Source organism: Rissa tridactyla, chromosome 9, assembly GCF_028500815.1.
Source record: "Rissa tridactyla isolate bRisTri1 chromosome 9, bRisTri1.patW.cur.20221130, whole genome shotgun sequence".
In the NCBI taxonomy this organism is placed as follows: Eukaryota; Metazoa; Chordata; class Aves; order Charadriiformes; family Laridae; genus Rissa; species Rissa tridactyla.
This window is the reverse complement of record NC_071474.1, coordinates 25,731,408-25,752,377: the sequence shown is the minus strand read 5'-3', so window position 1 is coordinate 25,752,377 and position 20,970 is coordinate 25,731,408. Positions and strand designations below refer to the sequence as shown.

Here is a 20,970-nt window from a genome sequence, read left to right as displayed (position 1 = left end):
AAATGCTGCTCACCTTGGGCAATGCCCTGATGTTGATATTTAAATATCGCACTTTTTACAACTGACCTTGTTTATAGATTAGCCTTCTAATCTATACAGAAGTAACAGCAGAACACTTGAACATTTGTTTAGAAACTTGATACTGGGCTCTTCTAAGTCTCCGCTCCAGGAGAAAGGCATAAAACAAAGCTTACAGTTTCGTAAACTAAAAAACAAAGAGGCATTCTTATATCCACGAAGGACACACTGAACCTTGTTCAACCTGTCAGGCTCAAGGTAACCTACTTAAGCTATTCTAGAAGCAAAGTTTTCAATCACTGTTTCAAATCACTGTCTTGACCAAGCGATTCTGCCCAAGCGTGCAAGCCCATGCCACCGACAGAAACGATGGAGGCCACGAGAGACACTCAGCTGACTGAAGACACGATCACTGTTCCAAAGGCCAACAGATCTCGGTGGAAAGGAGCAAAACACAGAAATGAGGATATTCCCAACATCACTTGAACCTTCGTGTACCCTTTCCTAGCAGTATCCCACTGTGACCAAAGCCGGCGCAAAAGGAGGGCCCACAAAGCCAGCAGGACTGCGCAACACCAACCACCGCTCCAGCGCCATTTCCCCAAGGATACACACAGAGAACATATCCTCCTCAAACCTCCTTCTTAAACAACTAAACTACCAGAGGTCTCAAGCTGTTTGCAGCATAATTATAGCCCACTGGTTAATTCAAATTTGTTTTCCACAGAAACAAAGCAATATTTGGCTCAGTCACTGCTATAAAGCTTTTATTCCTAACAGTATTTGGTCTCTTTGGGAGCCTTAGCATCACATCCACATTTATCTATTTGACAAAGGGTTTACATTCATTGAGCCATTTGTAGCTTAAATTTGCAGACTCAGATTGTTTAACGATGCTAAATTAGAAACGGTTCTCTAATGACTTTTTGCCAAAGTTGGTGTTAGCCTATTGATTCCTACTGTTAAGCACAGAAAAAGCAAAGCAAATACACACGCTTTGTAGCTTTTCTGCAGAAGCAGAACTACTTTATTTCCTTGATGTTCAAAAAGGTAAACCACAACAGTCACTCAGGTTTCACAGTCTAGGCTGGACTGACACAGCACATCCTATTCTCCGCCTTTTATATTTCTTTTTAAGTGTTCAAAAGGCGAGCCATAATTTTAGCTCGGCAGCTGAATACTGAATACATTGCAAAACACTTAAGACAAACACTTTGCACGCACCAGCGCATTACAGGCTCTACCTTATGTGTCTTTAAAGTTAGTCTTCATCCACATAGAAATTGTTAAGTTTGCAGAGTGGTTCCTCAGAGACAAAAAGCTATATATGTCTAAGGTGGCACCTGCACAGCCAAGATTCACTCACAGAATACACATCCCACTGTATCCCTCAACCGGATTTAGGAATAACTCCTTTCCAGAGTGTGGCTTTTTTCCCCTTACTGTACAGAATGATTCTGATAGCTTAAACGCCAGCAAGAGAGATTCGGGTTTGGGAATTAACCCCTGCTCTGGCTGCTGCCCGGGCCTGCTCGCCTGTTCCTCTTGCCACGTCACTTCTCCCTGGTGTTTTCGCAGTCCTTTATTACAGTCTCCTGGGGAGAACGTAAGGGGGCATTAATAACTTTAAATCGTAAACTATTCTTCCCCTACATGCTAAACAGTTTAAATCATTCCAAGTAACAGGTGTGGGTGACTCGTCCATCGCATGAAAAAAAAAACACATTTCTGCAACTTAGATGTTGCAACAATCTCAGTCACTGCTGGACAAAATATTACAGCAATAATATAGATGTGCACTTCCACTTTAGTGTTATAGCTACACGTTATTACACTGCAATTCCCACTATTACCATTTCGAACAAGTGACTGTTATTTTAAAACCCCAATATTCACCAACTACTTTATGAAAATCCATAGATACCACCATCCAAACTTCAACAGAAAATACTGCGTAACACTAGAAAAGCCAGTGAGTAGCAAGCGATCTGACAACGAGATTTTTCCACAATAACAAGGAAATCATGGCAAAAATGACAAACTGGCAGAAGTGACATCCTGGCAGAATCAGCTGAGCGACATACTCAAGACAATTCAGTGAAGATGCTTTAGCACGTCCCAACATAGTGTCAGTATTGCAACATGACGCTACATGGGGAGGAGAATGTAATTCCGAGGGCCTGTAAACCCACAGCATTATCCGCAAAGGTCTGCCCAGGAAAACCACTAGCACTGGGAGACTTCACGACAACCAGGTTTGGGTTGTTTCCCCTGGTTTTGCCCGTTTATTACTGCAATGAAATCTCACATTTTGAACTTAGAAAAATCTGTTGAAATACCTATTTAAAAAGCAAGGGTAAGATCAAGAGGCGCCAATGAGAACTCGACATATAAAATTTCTGGGATGAAAACCAGTCTTCTATTTATAAGACACAAACCCCTTCTATTCCCCACGCGCCCAATTCATCTCTTTGCACCCATTGTCAGATTAGCTTAAAAAATACTTGAGGTGACACGCACATTGACTTTCAACGTGTTGAAATTTGAAATATCCGGGAAACAATTGCTTAAAAGGGAAACGTTGCCAGACAGGTGAGCCTGGTTTGGTGTGAATACCACGTGGTCTGTCAAATGCTCAAGGGCCCAACAAAAGGCTTGATTTTATTAAAAAATGACCAGAGCAGAGACATCGGGTGGTCTCACAAAACAGAACTAAGACGGATGGTCAGATGAATTACGCATCCGCACCTTCTCCCGTTTAAGTATACATCATTGTATGGCATCAACTCAAAGAGCTCGCTATAGAACAAATCAGAGATTTGAAAGAAGACACAAAAGCATTAACCTATAGAACCTATATAAGCAGCTAAAACTAATGCTAATTACTCCAGAGTATTAAGAATGCATTCTGCTTTTCTGCACAGTAAATGATTTCCATTACTGCAAAGCGTTTTCTATCGGACAAATTTCACAGCCACATGTCTCGGGATAGTCAGGCTGCATTGCAAATTCTTTGATAGCGATATATTTGTTTCTTTCTCCGAACATTAGTCAGTTCTTTATGAAAACACATGCAAAGAATGGTTTCCATTTAAAGTATCAACACACTATTCCATGTAAAAGGAGAGAAGGCGCTAAGTTTACAAACAGATTATTCTGCATTAAGAATTTTTTTTATTTTACTTATTTTTAAACATGGCGTGTTGGAGACTAAAAACACTTAACATTTAACTTTTCAGAAAACAGCTAACAATCACTCTTACATGACATAGGCTATATAATAAGTATGCTATTACATATTGTAGTATTTTTGAAAACAGTATCCTTGCTTTATTGAATTCTTTGGAGATGTCCATCATGATACTTTCATCTCCAGAGTTTCCACAAACGTTTCTTCCATTCACGTTAACGGAAGATGTGTGCAACTTCAGAAAACAACAGGAAGGACATTGCCTGTGTGAATAAGAAAGAATTCTCCTCTTAGTTCTTAACGTATGAGATGATGTGGCCCGTGAGCAATAACTGGTATGCATATTCCTTTACACCCCAAAGCTGTTCTATGCAACCAAATTCAGAACGGTTCCTCAGCTCTCTGCAGCAGAGCTCCAATTCTTAACCTCTGCTCATGCAGTCACTGCCTTTTGTTTGCTTTTAATGTGTGGCCATCAATACGCAGCTACGATGCCAGGGAACACCGCTTTTCCAACCCAGCATTGTTCATTTTGTCCTTCCCTCCAATTCCCTTGCTGAAAGGGAAGCCTGACCTGCCCACGTCACCTATTGTAACCTGGGTCGGTCCCCACATAGTCAACACAACCGCAAATACAAATGGGATTTCACGAGCGGAGCACAAAGTGGCTTTCACACTCATTTTGACAAAATGAATCTGTATTTTAGACTCCAGCGCCGTAAGTGTCGTGGAAGAAAACGTAAAGCAGGCTGAGAAAGCACGTGCACACACACGTATCGGCACGTTCCTGCCTCACGCACGAAGCCAGGTTACATCACACCTGAAGATACCGGTCACACGCCAGTGCTTCCATCTAATCCGCTCTCATTTCCCTGTGCAGTGTCACTGGATCTCTCCATCGGCCTGGGGGACAGCTCAAGCTCCTTTGGACCAGTTCCACCAGAAGCCAGGGGATGTCTCCAGTCCCCTTCAGAGGGATCTTCGCCCTCCCTATGACGTGAAGTTACCTCTTGCAGTCAGGGTATCCTGAAAACATCCCTAATAAATAACTGGTGGGAAACAAACTACCAGCCAATAGACAACGAACCCTACCACTCCTGCCCATCGCCAGAAAGGCAGCACCGGACCCAGCGAACGCAGCAGACGTCCCAATAACGGAACCACGTCTTCTCCTGCGAAGTCATCAGCTCAGCTTCAGCAGGTCCATTATTTCAGGCGTGTTTCCTGCAGCAGAGAACTCCCTGGGACGAGCTCTCTGGACGCATTCCCCACCTCAGGAGCTACAGCAAGCTTTTCAAGTGCAGAGGACAGCTGAGCTGCCTGGTGTCACCTCGGCTGGTGGCACAGCCCGCAGCACATCTCACTGCTTCACAGCGGCACCTCGTCCATCGGCACCTGCTTCATCCAAGAAGCCGAAGGTGCCGGTACTGCCCACCCTGGCACTTCCATCCAAGGAAACTGTGGCAGAGCTCCGGCACCTGGCACACAGACCAATTAAAGCACTAATAACATCTGTGCGCCCTGACAATCAGGTTAACCTGTAGGTGAGTTACTTGTAAATCATAAGCAGGGGGAAGCTTTTAAAGTTAAAGGTCAACTTTACTGAAAAAAACTGAAAAATTGGAATTTCATTTTAAGTACCCCAAAAAAAATAAATAATCACCTTTAAGACCTCCCTACTTTATATTCCAAATTACATTACAAACCTATTGTATAATATTTATATCAAGTATGAAAGGGACTAAAAACTCAATTCTACCTCTATATATTTCAGGTCCAAAATACCAAGTATTGAAGTGTTCATCTGTGAATTCAAGAGGTTTGTGGTCATTTATTTCACATCAATACATGTTTCGTTTCACAAGCCACTTATTCCTGAATCTTTTGCTTGAAACGTGAGCTTTTTGCCAGGGTGCAGAGTACTAGTTGTGAAAGAAAACTTATTAATACGTGAAAAACATCAGACCACATCAAACAGTAGCAAACTTACTGTAATCTCTGCAATAAAAATAATTAATCCCAGCACTTATTTTACTGGTCAACCTAAACTAGAAGGGTTTTTTTATCAGTTGATATATACTGCATAATCAAATAGGTGCCATTTTGTGATGTTTCTCATTCTTTATAATACACTATACGAATAATTTTAACATTAGATTTGAAAGTCCTGCTAATGTCAGGACTGTGTGCCAGTGAAGAAACATCTCCATAAACACTGGGATACACTGACTCAGAATAAAGAGATAATTAGGGCTGCCGATCACATATTTCTCATGCTCCAGATAATCTCGGCATCGCGTAGGTAGGCACGGTCACTAAACCTGTTCTCATACTTTCAACACACCGAGATAATCAGCTACACCATCCCCATCGTAAAAGCCGGAGCATACACAGCACTGGATGAGCAATTTAAAGGCGACACACAAAAGAAATGCTCAGTTTCATCGGCAGATAGATCAGAGTAGGCTATTGCTGATTTTTCTCACATTTTTTATGTACTACAGTTTAAAAAAGAAAAACAGACCATACAACACCAAAACCAGCATCTTCCTGAAATAGGTTCAGAAGTCTCACAACTCTTTTTTTTTTAATCATTATACTTCCTTTTGTATTTAGTAATTTTTTTTGGTTAAAAAGTAGCAATTTATCGGAAATAGCTTATTTCTGGTAGCCTTCACCATAGGTGATGCATCCAGTGAGTGAAAAGGCTGAAGCCACTTCCCTGAAAATTCATCTCCCGGTTGGAGGCTGCCCAGCCCAGGTTCGCCCCTGCAACCCCAGCCTTCTTCCCCGAGAACAATAGTGCCCACGCGCACGGCGCCGGATTGCTTCAGCTCCGATGCTGAGCGGTGCAATTCTCCGCAACAGCCAAAAAACCCGACATTTAGAGGACTCGTAAATACTTATTTCTTACAGCATGTCCCTACAGCAGCTGCAGCAAGAGCCTGTCTGCAAAAAGGCAACCCAAGCTTCCAAGTACTAATATTGCAGATATTAGGCTGGAATACTTTTGTAAAGTAATTACAGACAGGGAAGTCATCTACGCTGCTACTTGTGCATTTTAAAGCAACTCTTCCTCATTTTCAAAGGAGCTGCTCCCTTAAATACAGGCAGAAGCCATTCAGTAGCCTATGCTCAGCTTTATTTCATGGGGGGGTGGAAAAAAGCCACCTGTAAATGCTAACACAGAACTCACAGCAACAAAAGGTGAACAAAAGCTCCGTCGAGGTTTGGCAAGACAAAGGCATATTGTTTCCATGTGTATTAAAATAGTCTTTAACGTGAAGCTACTTTACACGGACAAACTGCCTAACTACACAAGTGCTCAGCTATGAATGATTTATATTTATGTTTCAAGCGTTTATCATAACTTTGTAAAAAGACATCCAATTTGCATGAAGGCTAAGACTTTCAAGAATCAAACACGAGCAGAGCAAGACGATTTCTTCCGGAGGAGAACTCACACAAACCCGAGTGCAGGACAATACAGCAGGTGATTCCATGTTTCATTCCCAGGCGCAATAGTCAGGAGGAGAAATGTTAGCGTGTACACTACAAAGACAGCCTGCCTCAAAGCTTAACTTGGCAATTCAACATCAGCGCCACAAATTAACAGCAACACGAACTTTTCAAACGAACAGATACTATATCATTACGAATATGGCTTAATCTGCACAATTTCTCTATGTTTCAACAAAGAGGGAAAGACTCGACACAACATCCATCATGAAACATCCAGGATAAAATCTGGGGGTCTACAGAGAAAACAAGGTAAAATTGCGAGTGCCAATGTCATTTAATACATAACAGGGTATTTTGCCACAGGGTAGTCTCACGAAAGCAATCCCACCTTATTATCCTCATTTCTCTCACTTACATGTATGCTGGAGAAAGTGGCGATGACCTGGATGTTTTAAGCACAGGAACTGGGAATTTCCAGATAGCAGGAGAACTCGTTTTCCATTTCAATGGCATGTTGTCACCACGGTACTACAATAACAGTAAACAGCGTTTCCATAACAGACTACCAACTAGGACTTCCATTCCACACGCTACTGCCACAGCAGTGGCTGCTGCTCGCAACGAGGAAATGATTCTGCCAATGCCCTTAAACCGGTGCTTCCAATCTGTAAAACAGGGCTGGAAGGCATCTCCTTTTAAATCCTGCTGTCCCCTAAAGCAGTATGATGATTCTATCCTTCTCACTCAACAATAGTGCCACCTCGTTAAGGAAGCGCTGACTGCAGTATATGGTTTAAAAAAAAAAAAAAAATAGAGAGAGAGAGAAAAAGACTGCACTGTGCACACCAGCACAATGCAGCTTTATTTAATAAAAACAGCTAGTTTTTAAAGAACTGTTTCTGATGCTATTGTTCTACCTTAAGAGGGACACTGCAGCACTGCACAATATTCTCTTCCTATTAACCTCATTTCTGACCAATGGAAGCAGGAAAAAAAAAAAATGGGTTTCATACGAAAATGAAACAACGTACCTACTCAGAATACACTTGTCATCCTCTGAACATTCTTCTTTTGAGCTGCAACAATACAAATGGGATATAAATCTCAGCATAGCCTTAGGCCACGGCTAATAGAGATCAGTGACTAAATTCAGCAGCCTGTTTTCCTCCTGTGCGAGCTCTGACCAAACAATACACGAATGCCATTATGGAAAAAGCCCATCGCAAAAATCAGTCCTTCTAATCCACAGCTAGGAAGGCAAAATAAAGCATAAATTGCCGCAGGTTTCTGCAGGCTCTTCTATTAGTTTCCGATTCGGGATGCTCTCATTTTCCTATTCTCATTTCCAAGGAGGATGAGCAAAATCTCATGCATTTTACAACATGCTATGGGAACGCAAATACCACTCTGTCTCCCGCAGCAGAGCAGCAGAGAGTAGCACGCTGCTAATCGCAGTCCTCGGAGGGACACGATCAACAACCCAGTCCCGGCCGCCCCCCCAGCAGCTCTCCGCTGCCCCAACCCCGCAGCAGCTGCAGCCACGCAGGAGCCACCGGGGACCCCCCTGGGGACCCCCCCAGTGACCTGCCCGGGCTGGCGGCCGGGAGCGCGCCAGGCAAGCCACGGAACAGGAACGCAGAATTTAACAGCATGCGCGCACAGGCAGAGCAGGCTTCTAGGGAAGAGAAGGCAGGGCTTCAACTACATTGACCCTCCTTGCAAGAAAAAAAAAATATTAAAAAAAAATAACTTTTAATGTATTACCAGAACAACACTGTTTTAGATGTTTGTTCTACAGATCTCAGGATAGCCTTTGTACCGCACGACAATTTTTCTCTTCATCAGGACAGCTTAATTCTATCACAAAAAAAGCCCACACCCTGTCACGCTATTCAGCAATAAAGAACAGAACCAGCATCAGAATTTCTATAAATTTAAGCATTTCAATAACATTTAATAACACTCTGATAGGATCTTCGTAATGGTGAAACCTACATCGATTAAGTTTATTTTGGGGACTAAATCACTGGGGAATAATGGCCGCTTCTGATCATTGTTATTGAAAACGTTTGCCAAAAATAGTTTGGGGCATTTGAAGCTGTTACCATAACCACAGGCAAGGAACCGAAATAACCCAGGATGATGAGAGCTGAGGACTAATTGAAAACCAGATGCACACTTTTAACAAACAACTGGGGTGCTCTCTCCCACTCCTTTGAAGGAGTTCCACACTACACACGAGCAGCGTTAACACAGGCAACAAATTTCCCAGAAACTGCTCCTTGAACACTGAACAGGCATTTGCCGTGTAGGGCAACAGTGGTTGTATGCTTTAAGTGTTAACATACACTACTCCTGCAGAGAGAAAATATGCACTTTTAGTGTAAAGAAGTCTTTTACTAAAAGAACGTATGCATTTGCACGCCGGCGGCCAGGCTGGCCTGCACACACAGCCAACGCCGCGCGCGGCCTCAGCCACCTCCTTGGCGCCAGCACCAGCTCCCACCTTCTCTGCGCCCAAGGCCTCAGAGGTAAGTGGAAAGAGACACTAGACAGCAACTAATATAACCATGACTGAAAATACCACTATTTTTGATTCATACACTCAAATGCTTTTGCGTTCACCATCACACAGAAACTGCCTCAAAAACACAGCAAGCCAACACTGCCAGTCCCCCCCTCACCACCTTTACAGCCCCCGCCCCCCTGCCCTGCCCACCCCCAGCAGCTGACGGCACCTCCCATTTATTACCAGCAGCATTACTAATATAAAAGAACGAGGCTAAGGACAATCAGTGGGCCACTTCTTCAAAAGGAACGCTTAAAATCCCCTTTTGTCCAGTAAAATAAACGCCAATTCAAGCCACCACTAGTCATTCTCAAGCACTACTGGGTAATTAAAGTCAATCGATGCGTGCCCAGAAAGCGGAGTTCCTGCCCACTTCTGGCCCCAAAAATATCCTTCAGCGCCTAAACACCTACTCTCCTGTGGCTGCTTCTATTCCCACTTATTTTTCATTTAATTTGCAAGCAACCTAATTAAAGCTTTTACAGAAAACCCAGTGGCAGGAACCTTATTTTTTTTAAAACATATGAATCCCTGGCACTGCCCAGCTTCATCTCCTCCTGGTGCCCAGCACACACTACTCGATCAAGCAGCCAACCGACAAAACAGGGAATCGAAGGAAGTCGCAGGGCCAGGTACTCTAAAAATAGGCGAAAGCTTTTCACTTGCAAAAGAAGAACCATGTGAGAAATGAATCACCTATCCACACATGAGAAGAAAAAAAAAATAAATCAAATACCATTTTCTTCCTGACAGTGGCAAATCAGTTGCGTGTTCCCAGGGAAAAGATTGCCTAAATGTATTCGACGCTTTACATAAACTATTCCTGAGAAAACAGAAAATCACAGTATCTTATTCTGTTACTTTAATTAAGACTTCAAAATAACAGTTTAGTTACACATTTAAAAATACGGGAAAAATAACCTGATCCCCTTGGAGGGCCCACTAAACGTATGACGTTTTCTGTCCTCACATGACATCGCTTTGCCACTCATCCCCCATTAACTGGGACTGAGGGACAAAAGCAGCACTACAGCTCTCTGCAGAATCCTCCTGGCCCAGGACACAGCTACTCCTGGACAAGTGCTATGAAAACGCTCCAAACTGGAGCTCCAAACTGGACATCTGCTTTTAAGTTTAAAACCCTTTAAATGCTGAAGACCTATGCTAACTGGCACAGGTTAAACAGCTTCTGGGGACCATTCAGGGAGCTTTTCTGTATTTTCCCACAAGCAAGTTCACAATCAAGATTAAAACCTTCTACCATTTATCACAGAATTGTAGAGGTTGGAAGGGACCTCTGGAGATGATCCGGTCCAACCCCCTGCCAGAGCAGGGTCACCCACAGCAGGTGGCACAGGAACACCTCCAGGCGGGTTTGGAATGTCTCCAGAGACGGAGACTCCACCACCTCTCTGGGCAGCCTGTGCCAGGGCTCTGCCACCCTCACAGGAAAGAAGTTCCTCCTCATCTTGAGGTGGAACTTCCTATGCTCAAGTTTGTGCCCGTTACCTCTTGTCCTGTCCCTGGGCACCACTGAAAAGAGACTGGCCCCATCCTCCTGACACCCACTCTGTAGATATTGCTGAGCATTGGTGAGATCCCCTCTCAGCCTTCTCTTCTCCAGCTGAACAGCCCCAGGGCTCTCAGCCTTTCCTCAGCAGAGAGGTGCTCCATCCCTTCATCACCTTGGTAGCCCTTTGCTGTCCCCTCTCCAGCAGTTCCCTGTCCCTCTTGAACCGGGGAGCCCAGAACTGGACACAGCACTCCAGATGTGGCCTCCCCAGGGCAGAGCAGAGGGGGAGGATGACCTCCCTCCACCTGCAGCCATGCTCTATTCAATGCCATGGCAGCCCCACGCTGCCAGGGAGGCCAGGAGCTGCAGTTGGGTAGCACAGAAAATAGCTCCAGAGGAGAGCACAAAAGGTGCCCGGACTTTCTGAGCCCTCTCCCTCCACCCCACGTCCTTCTTGACTGCTGACGACCAGGAAGGGCTGCCCCCAAGGCGGGCACAGCCCGGCTCTGCTCCACTGAGCCCCACATGAGGGAGCCCATCCCGGTGCCTCAGATCCCCCTTTGTTGGGGAAAGCAGCTGAACCCTCCCCTCCTGCTTCTCCTCCTTTTTCTCCGAGAGCCTCTTCTTTCCCTTGTATGACTTGAACACCAAGCTGCCGCCACCTTGTCTGGTACATACCCACTGTCCACACGTATGCCTCTGCCGCCTGTCACCTGCCTTATAAAATACATGTTCTCCTCCCATAGTCCCGCACGGCCACAGTTCTAGCAGAAATGTCCTGGTTTGGGAGACACATGATTGATAAACTTCTCTTTCAAGTACTTTTACTTTTCAGTAAGCTCTATTCTAATGCCTGGAAAAACTGCACTTTCAGAAGACTCCAGTGTCTGAATTTGTGACAATATTTACTTTACAGACAGCTCTGGGGTGCAGGTTTCAAGGTCTCCGTGTTTCTGAGCTCCCCAGGTGCGGGGACGAGGAGGAGCGAGACCCGGGCACTTGCCCCAAGCTGCCAACAGGGTTATTTCATACCATGAACAGCACATCCAATAGACATTAGAAAGTCTGCTGAGGAGTTTCTCTCTCCCTTGCTGGCTGCCATCCTGAGCACTCCTTGCCCCAGTGCCGGAGCTCTGAGCCCTTCCCTTCCTCCCGCAGCCGCAGCACTCGCAGGGTCCCACATTGGCTGTCCCTGCGGGGAGTGACCGGCTTCTGCTAGGGAATGGGCTGGGGACAGTCCTTGTGTGTTGTACATTGGTATCGGGATCAATACTGGTTCTTTAGTGTTATTAATGTTAATTATCTAGTCTTACTCTATTTAATCTGTTTGTATTTCCACCCTCGTGTTTCCTTGTTTTTCCCAATTCCCCTTCCCGGGGTGGGGAGGGGTCTGAATGACAATAAATTGTCATGGGTTTCTCAATAACAGGCATGTATACTTCCAATAAAGCTTTAAAACCATCTCTGCATTTCCCATAGGGCTTCCCCTGACGGTTGTTCAAAGAAGAAAAAGTCACGAGCAGGAAGATGTATCAGAGCCCATGGCAACATCAAACTACTAGTCTGAACATATTTCTTCTTAGCCTTCCCACACGAATTTTTGGGGGAAAACTAAGCAGAGTAAAAGTTAACTTCTAGACATGCCAATGGATTTTCACCGGTTTGCACAAATTAGGTTTAACTTCTTTTTTCAGCCCTTAAGTTGTTAAAAACAAAACTGAAAAATACATGCTCAGCCAAGTGATTTGCTGCGGTTAAAGGATTTGCTGTTCTGCTCCAACAAGCTGCTTTTACGTTCCTCCTTCTATGCATCTGCTCCACGTCAGAGGAACCAAAAGCACTAGGTGACAACAGGGTGAAGCTACATGGAAACTTTCTCAAGTCTCACAAACCCTTTCTGGCCTGACCTGGAAAGTCTTGGGCACTTCCAGAGCCCCAGGCCTCTGCCAGCCTCACCAGAAGAAAAACATTCAAAGTTACAGAGATGTGCGATTCATGTCTCCCATTTTCATCTAGAGATGTAGGCAGACAGCTCTATATAGCTGCATCACAAATATTATAGAATCATAGAATCTTCATGGTTGGAAAGGACCTTTGAGTCTAACCATACACACACAAAAAAAAACCCCAAACAAAAAAAAACCCCGAACCCCTACAATCTCTGTCACTAGAGCATGCCCTGAAGTGCCAAATCTAGACGTTTCTTAAACACCTCTAGGGATGGTGACTCAATCACCCCCCTGGGCAGGCCGTTCCAGTGCCTGACCACTCTTTCAGTTAATATCTAATCTAAACCTCCCCTGCCGCAGCTTCAGACCATTTCCTCTGGTCCTGTCGTTATTGACCTGGGAGAAGAGGCCAACACCCACCTCTCTCCCACCTCCTTTCAGGTAGTTGCAGAGGGCAATGAGGTCTCCCCTCAGCCTCCTCTTCTCCAGACTAAACATGCCCAGCTCCCTCAGCCTCTCCTCATATGACCTGGTCTCCAGACCCCTCACCAGCCTGGTAGCTCTCCTCTGGACACGCTCCAGCACCAAAATGTCCCTCTTGGACAGAGGGGCCCAGAACTGAACACAGGACTTGAGGTGAGGCCTCACCAGTGCTGAGTACAGAGGCACCATCACTTCCCTAGTCCTGCTGGCCACTCTATTCCTGATACAAGACAGAATGCTGTTGGCCTTCTTGGCCACCTGGGCACACTCCTGGCTCACGTTAAGCTGGCCGTCCACCAGCACCCCCAGGTCCTTTTCTGCCAGGCAGCTTTCCAGCCACTCTGCCCCAAGCCCGTAGCGTTGCTTGGGGTTGTTGTGACCGAAATGCAGGACCCGGCACTTGGCCTTATTAAACCTCATACAGTTGGCCTTGGCCCATCGATCCAGCCTGTCCGGGTCCCTCTGTAGAGCCTTCCTACCCTCAAGCAGATCAACACTCCCACCTAGTTTGGTGTCATCTGCAAACTTACTGAGGGTGCACTCAATCCCCTCATCCAGATCATCGATAAAGATATTAAACAAAAGTGGCCCCAAAACTGAGCCCCGAGGGACACCACTGGTGACCGGCCGCCAAGAGGATTTCACCCCATTAATCACAACTCTCTGGGCATGGCCATCCAGCCAGTTTTTAACCCAGAGAAGAGTACACTTGTCTATGCCATGATTCACCAGCTTCTCCAGGAGAATTCTTATGTTTTCTAACATTAGACTTTTTCCTACTGATAGGCACGTTCGTATAAGAAAAGATGCCAGGCTCAATGAGACAGAAAACAGGTTAACATGGAGGAATCAGTACCAGTAAGCATCTTCAGACTCCTGAGATTTTTTTTCCCCAACACCGATGTTCTAAAAACTCATTGATCCAAAGCCAAGTTCCCATTTTAAGTTGGACAGATGTTGCTACTATGGGATAAAATCTCTGGTTTACGATGTCAGCAGTAGCAAAGCTCTCTCCAATGGAACTGTTTCGCAGCAGAAGGAATCGCTCTGACCTTCAGCATCTCCAAGCCTGGCAGCGGCTGCCCGACGTGCACCTCTGCGCAGGACCCCGTCGACACAGAGGGACATAAAGCAGAACCCCCCCCAAATCCAGTAACATATTCACAAAGCCATGGAGCTGAAATGCAACAATCATTTCAACATTCAACAAATTAAATCATCTCAGCGTTTTAAATATGGCTGTAAAGGCACAAGTCTAGAAACTGAACAGGAGCAAATAAGGATGCGCAACATTTCTCTTCAGGATCCCTAAAACACGGGCAGCACAATAGTTTAATTGGCTTTTCTATTCACCTCCTTCCCCAGCACAGGGGTGCTTCTCCTCCCTCCACCTCTGGCTTTTCAATCTATTAAACTGCAGTTGTTCCAATTACTGACAAGAATAACTAAAAGATGGTGTTGACAGTCCTGCCTATATATGTGTCAGTTAATTAATACAATTTCTTTGACCATGTATCATGAAAATATTCACACCCAAACGAAGGGAAAGCAAGTCTCTGCCTGAAGAGGAACCGAGCGAAACCAGCGCAGTTCTGCCTGCAGTCCCACAGCGACACTGCACCATTCCCCGAGCACTGGAGTACAGAAGGAAATTGGCCACGTGCACCCCGCAGTACTTTTATTGAAACTCCAACTTTTCTAAAACCCCCAAAGATCTCACAGAGAAACAGTCTTTCAATTAATTTTAAGTAAATTAAGAAATAAGCTTGAAAACAGCTGAAGCCAGTTCTGAGAATTACGCATGTACTTTGACTTACTATCTGCTATGTTGTCTCAAAGAATTTTTTTATTTTTTTTTTGGTAACTGGGAAGCGGGGGAGAAGCCCTCAGACACCAGATACAAGTTACAGCCTCTTTGAGAAGCAATTGCACCGTAGGCATCAAGATGCACACGGCCTGATCAACGGAACAGAGAGGCTTACAAAATAGTTAGTATCAAATATATTTAATTCTTTTAAATTGGGCTGACTGCTCAAGGAACAAGGAATGATCATAAATTGAAAAGCATAAAGAAATGAGATAAACTAGGTTTGCAGCCAACCCCTCCTGCCGTCAGAACGCTGTAAGCAGTACAGGTTCCTGTCTCTATAGCAATATGCGTGGGGCCAGTTCTAAGACAGGAAAAAAAAAATACCTCTCCAGATCTTTAAATATTAAGTTTAGCAGTCAGGGCATGTACCACATGTTTAACAAGAAGTACTGCAGTTTGCCATCCACCCACTCAGCAGTTTTTTCCTGTATAGATGAGGAAATTGCTGCAGTAACATTTTAGGATGCATCATTTCAGTGGAAATTATTTTTACACATAAATATAAATATGCATACTATTTATACGCATGTGTTTGTATATATAGCATGTGTATATACAGAGACACACTATACATATATGCATTATATATGCACACCTACGCACGTTATTTTTTTTTTATATATATATATATATACACACACACGACAAATCTATTACCCTGCATCTGACCCAGCCACTTCCCCTTCCCTCCCAGACACCTCAGTTAGGAAACATTCGAGTTCTCACATGATTTTTCAGACTACCAATGTATGTTCTTCAACAAAGCAAGGAGGCAGTAGCAGGTGACAAGACGCAATCACGGTGAGGAACGAGCTTCTCCACTACACACATCTTCAAAGCCCTGCAATCCCGGTCCTGCCAAGTATCATTCATTAAGGAGAAAAATATCTTGACAGCCCAAGTATGAAATTTCTGAAATCATTCAGCAACACTAAACACTTTAAAAACCCCACACCATTTCATACCAGGTCCCAATCAGATTTTTTTAAAAATATTTAAAAAAACCCCACAACTTAGATTAAATCTGAAGTCAGCTTCCCACAAACTCACAGGAAAAGGGGGACACGCAAGAAATGAACAAACCTAACGCCTGCAGTATTCACATTTTTCATCTTTAGAAGGGTTAATTTATTTTAACATTAAACTCAGATTCAGGTATATTTTGTAACTAGTCTTGGAAATATCTCAAATCTGTTCCCCAGTGTGTTTCTGACCACAGAAGTCATTGTATGGCACTTATGGATGCCCACCACTTTCTTGGGTGTACTCCTGAAGAGGGCCATGCTCTAAAATTGAGGTAAGATCTCTAGCAAAAAATCACTTCCAGGAGTCAAGATGCACTGTTAACTTAATGACAAGCTACAGGTTATAATATGGGGGGAAAACAAAGTAAGAATTGAGCTTTGCTTGGGCAAACTACTCTTACATAAAAGGCGTTAGGTAAAATAAGGTCTTAAAATACTTGGTAGGAGGTAACACCAAAGCAAGTTAATGAAGGTTTCCAACTTTTGATCCAAGCCCATGTACTCTGCTGACAACACGCTAAGAAGAAATGCTTTTGAATTAACACCGATTTATTCAGAGAATGGTGCTCATCTTCCCCAGACCATTATATTTAATAAATCACCACTGAAATCTGAATGCGCAGTCACAGCAGACAGACTGACCCCGCCGAAAATAATTGGTCTGAAGCAACAGTTATTTTTATTAGGTCAAACTGTGAACTACAAAGAATTCATTTCTAAACAAGTTCTCCACAGCTGTTATGGTCTGTTGGCTGCGCAATTTATTTTAGTAAAGTATGCCTAAACACATTTACACGTCTGACTCATATAATGCAAATATATTAAACAATTTAGTAATTAAAAGGAGGCTAAGATTGAGCACCAGTCACTAACAACTTCAGTGTTTCCTGCGGCACAGACAGCAAACTGCAAGTGACATTAGTCATGTGTCCATTAAAGCATTTTGAAAATATTCTAAAAATAAAAGTTTGTAGGCTTTTTCTTTCATTCTTCCATTATTTCCATGGAATCTGTTAGTCACTTTACATTCCTCAAGCCTTGTTGTCCTTACCCACCGGAGTGAATGCCTGTGGTCCTGCGCACCTACGCAAGGCAGTCCCTACCGAAAAGAGCAGGCCGGGGGGGGGGGCAAGAGTACAGCATGGGGCTCACTGCTCTTACTGTGCCTTTCTGTAAGGACTCCGTGTCTTCTAAAGACAAAAAGATTAACTTTTTCTGAGACCAGGAATTCCCACCTCCGATGGATCCAGTCTGCTAACCCACAATCCACAAAGTTTCCAACGTGGGCAGCCTGATGTCTTTATCCGAAGGCCAAAGCCCCTTGGAGAAGACTCTGACAGAGAAGGAGATGGAGAAGGTTTCGAGAAAGATGCTGGCACTCCGCATACAGGCTGTCAGAAATGTCACACATCCCCGCGTGACCCAGGAGCCCGCCACCAGCAGGAACGCCTCTGCCAGGAGGTGACTTGAAGGTACCGCACCACACTGCCCACCGCCATCTCACTGCCACTGACTGGGTTCCTTTAAGGCCTCAAATATATGATACTTACAGAGATTCAATCAGTTTAATTACTTGCTATCACCTAGTCTTCAGCACGTTGGATACGCGTTTTTATGAAATAACAACTTGAAGTTCGGCTTGCCGTCACACACAAAGGCACGTGAAAGGCTTATGCAGCAAAAAGTACAGTTTCAAAGTTTTCACTAACTTCAGTATTTCCCCCGTTCAGTGTCAACAAAAAAAAAAAAACAAAACCAAAAAAAACACAAAACGTACAATTTCTCTGCACTAGATGAGGAGTTTCAAGTCTGCAGATCGTCCCAACAAAATGCCGCGAGAAGAGGTGGAATTAGTACTGAAGCTGGAACAGCGGAATGGGCCACGTGGGACAGAGAGAGTCTTGTACTAAACCCCCATACTTTACATTTCTTCAATTATTTTTTGCCTATCAACCCGAGGCAATCAGGAATCAGCTCCTCCTGTTTGACAAAGGCAGGTGTAGTCCAAAGACTCCTTCCCAAAAGACAACAGGGGGAACGTCCTGGTTGGTCTGCTCAGGATTCCCCTGTCCTCTGCCAGCCAAGGCGGGGATAACCCCCACACCGTTCCACAAGGAAAACAAAATCCCGCAACTGGCTCTCTTGTTTTGATGCTCTTCCATTCCCAACAGCAGCCGTGAAAATTGACAAAAATAGACAGTTTTCACAGGTGCTTTCCCTTGGGAGCAGCCAGGAGCAAAGACACCAAAGATGAGCGTTTGCAGCTGGAGATTTACCTGGCAGTGATGCCGGTGACCATCCTTGCACCCCGAGCGCATAAAGGCTCTCTTTGCAAGATTTCTGCAGCTGGACACTACCTCTTCAGAAAGCCTCTAGTCATCTTCTACAGCAAAAAAAGAGGTTTTCTGTAAATTCCCGCTCTCGAGTGTCATTACACAAAGGACCCAAAGGCACAGCCTCTAAACGTTCAGCTCAACAGGGCGTAGGGAGGGTGCACAATCGATGAGTATGGGCACGCCACAGAATCACCACAAGCTTAGTGGTTATTAACATTTAAAAAAAAAAAAAAGACACACATGAGACTTTCAAAATGTATACCTTTCTTACACTTAGATTTTTACAAAAGATAAAAAAAAGAACGATCACAAAAATGACACTTCCATTAAACAGTTCCATTCCTCTGAAATGCACCATTATATTCTATTTCTAATTCGCCAAATGTCAAAATTCCTGCGTAATAATTAAATTATAGAAAGAAAATCACAACAGCTTTCTTCTCTAGCATCTATGATAATATAAATTTAATGACAACCGTACATTTCCTAGGCAAGGCTTCAAAAGCTACAAGTTATTTCATTCAAGTTTGTTATGGTGGGCAAACGTACAAGCTGCAAACTCATTCCCAAAAGCAGATTTAAGGTGACGGTTTTAAGATACTCACTTAGCAGGCTGGAACAACATTGCAGCTACAACATCGCTATTTAGTGGCAACATAACTATCCCGATAATTTAGGATCAAATCAGGACATACTGCTTTGCATAAAACAATTGTACATAGCGAGAAAAGTCTAAGCACAAGCTGCTTCTAGAGAGGCCCACAAAAGAATGCTAACCTTACTCGGATTTTTAAAAACTGTGAAATATTTAAGCCAAAGAGTTTAAAGTGTCCTGATTATAAACCTTTATTTCATAAAGCTTCAAACATCTGACTCCCAACAAAAATCAAAGCTCAGTGATACTGAGACATTTGACCGGTGCTACCGTGCACCCCAGGCAGTTTTCTACATCTTTATAGCATTGTACATGTGACCACGTCACTTCGCACCAGCAAACTGGCCTTTGGAAACCCAGAACTGGAAAAAAAAAACAAAAACAAAATAACGGGGGAAGCTCCGAGGAGGAGAAGACAGCACAGAAGCAGGTGGAAGGGCCCAGCCACCACCAGCAGAGTTTTCTATGCGAAACAGTCACATTGCTCCAATCTGCGCTGCCCTAGTGAATCCCAGCAGGCTCAGGAGACACCACATTATAGAGGGGGGAAAAAAATAATCTACCAATAGATGTGCATGGTGTAGAGAGGTGAAATGGCACTGCACAGCTGCAATAGGCAATAAGACTACAAAAGGCAGCTAAACCAAGAAATATCCGTGTTTCAGCACCTTCTGCAGCTGCAACATCTATTTTTCTACAGCCGAAAATCTATTCTCAATGCATACGTACACAACACCAAACAACTGACAGGCTCGTCCCAGCGCAACGTTTTCTCTGCAATACAGTTGTAATTCCGGTGTTTGCCTGCCAGAGGGAGCTGAAGGAAAGAAAAAAATCCCATATATCTCAATATTTCAAAAGTTTGGGGTTTGTCCTACACCAAGTAATTTAACTATTCAGACAAAAAAAAAAAAAAGGTTTTAATGCAAAACCGACCCCAGCGGTGTCTGGCACAGGGCACCCCTGCACCAAAACCTTCCCGGTTATGCCCAATTACACTTGCTGTACGAATGAGTCCCCCTGGATCTCCAAATGGAAACAATACCTACTTTTAAGGTATAGTTAAGGTATATTTTTGACCCACACCATAGCGGAGATGACTGTGCCAGAGATAGCCTCTCTAATAAGGAAAGCATCGCATGAGATGGTATCTAATGCCTTATTACATCGACTTGGCATTAAACGCATGGCAACACTGTGCAAAGATTAAGTTTCCAGATTGCTAGAATGAAATACATATTTAAATGAAAATCTGTTTTCAGCATAATGCTTATTGGTCTTTTTTCCACTTACTGCGCCTAACACTTTACGTAGGTACACCTATAAACCTGCATGTGGTTAGAGTTGCTACAGCATAAATCTATGTTACCATATTAATAATTTATTCATGCCTAGCCCTAGCTAACCAGAAAAGCTCCAAACAGGCAGGAATTGTTCTAATTTTGCGAACTGGTAAAGCAAAATACCTAAACAATGTGTTCACGGGATTCTGTAAGACAGCTCAGGAAAGAATTCCGCTGCACATACGATGGACAACCCATTGCTTCCATCCTGCGCTTCAGTTAAAAGTACTTCCAACTTCAAAAACTTTAGATATAAAAGCCAGCATGAATCCTGCCAGAGTTTTCACATTTTGAAGATGGGCAGAATTAATATAGCTTTAAACAGTACCCTTAAATATTACGGGCTAAACTGTCCCAACTTTCCTTAGATCAAGATTTGACCACCAGCGTTAAAAATAAACTTAGTAGCATCCTGCATGCTTCTTGCAATCAAAATACTTTTGGCAAAATCAGTTATGCCACCTTCTGGTACTCATATGAACTGTTCTACAAGACACTCATTTTCATAAATTCCCCTTTTAATGGAGAATAACACAGCATAACCACAAAACTCACTT

At 43.8% G+C, this 20,970-nt stretch overlaps 1 protein-coding gene across 18 annotated transcripts in view; it reads right to left on the bottom strand.

The window, feature by feature from the left end:
- The window catches only part of KLHL13 (kelch like family member 13), an 86,573-nt gene that overhangs the window by 27,587 nt on the left and 38,016 nt on the right, over positions 1-20,970 (bottom strand). For 3 of the 18 annotated variants that reach the window (XM_054213947.1, XM_054213949.1, XM_054213948.1), the window contains 2 exons: positions 19,800-19,887; positions 18,356-18,462 (listed from right to left, as the gene is read on the bottom strand). The exons of 14 other annotated variants lie outside the window; for them this stretch is intronic. In XM_054213947.1, the coding sequence (XP_054069922.1) occupies positions 18,356-18,378 (23 nt within the window). In that variant the 5' untranslated portion in view covers positions 18,379-18,462; positions 19,800-19,887. Of the gene's footprint in view, positions 1-7,085; positions 7,451-18,355; positions 18,463-19,799; positions 19,888-20,970 lie in introns of those variants that run through there. One more of the 18 variants, XM_054213938.1, reaches the window with a different exon arrangement.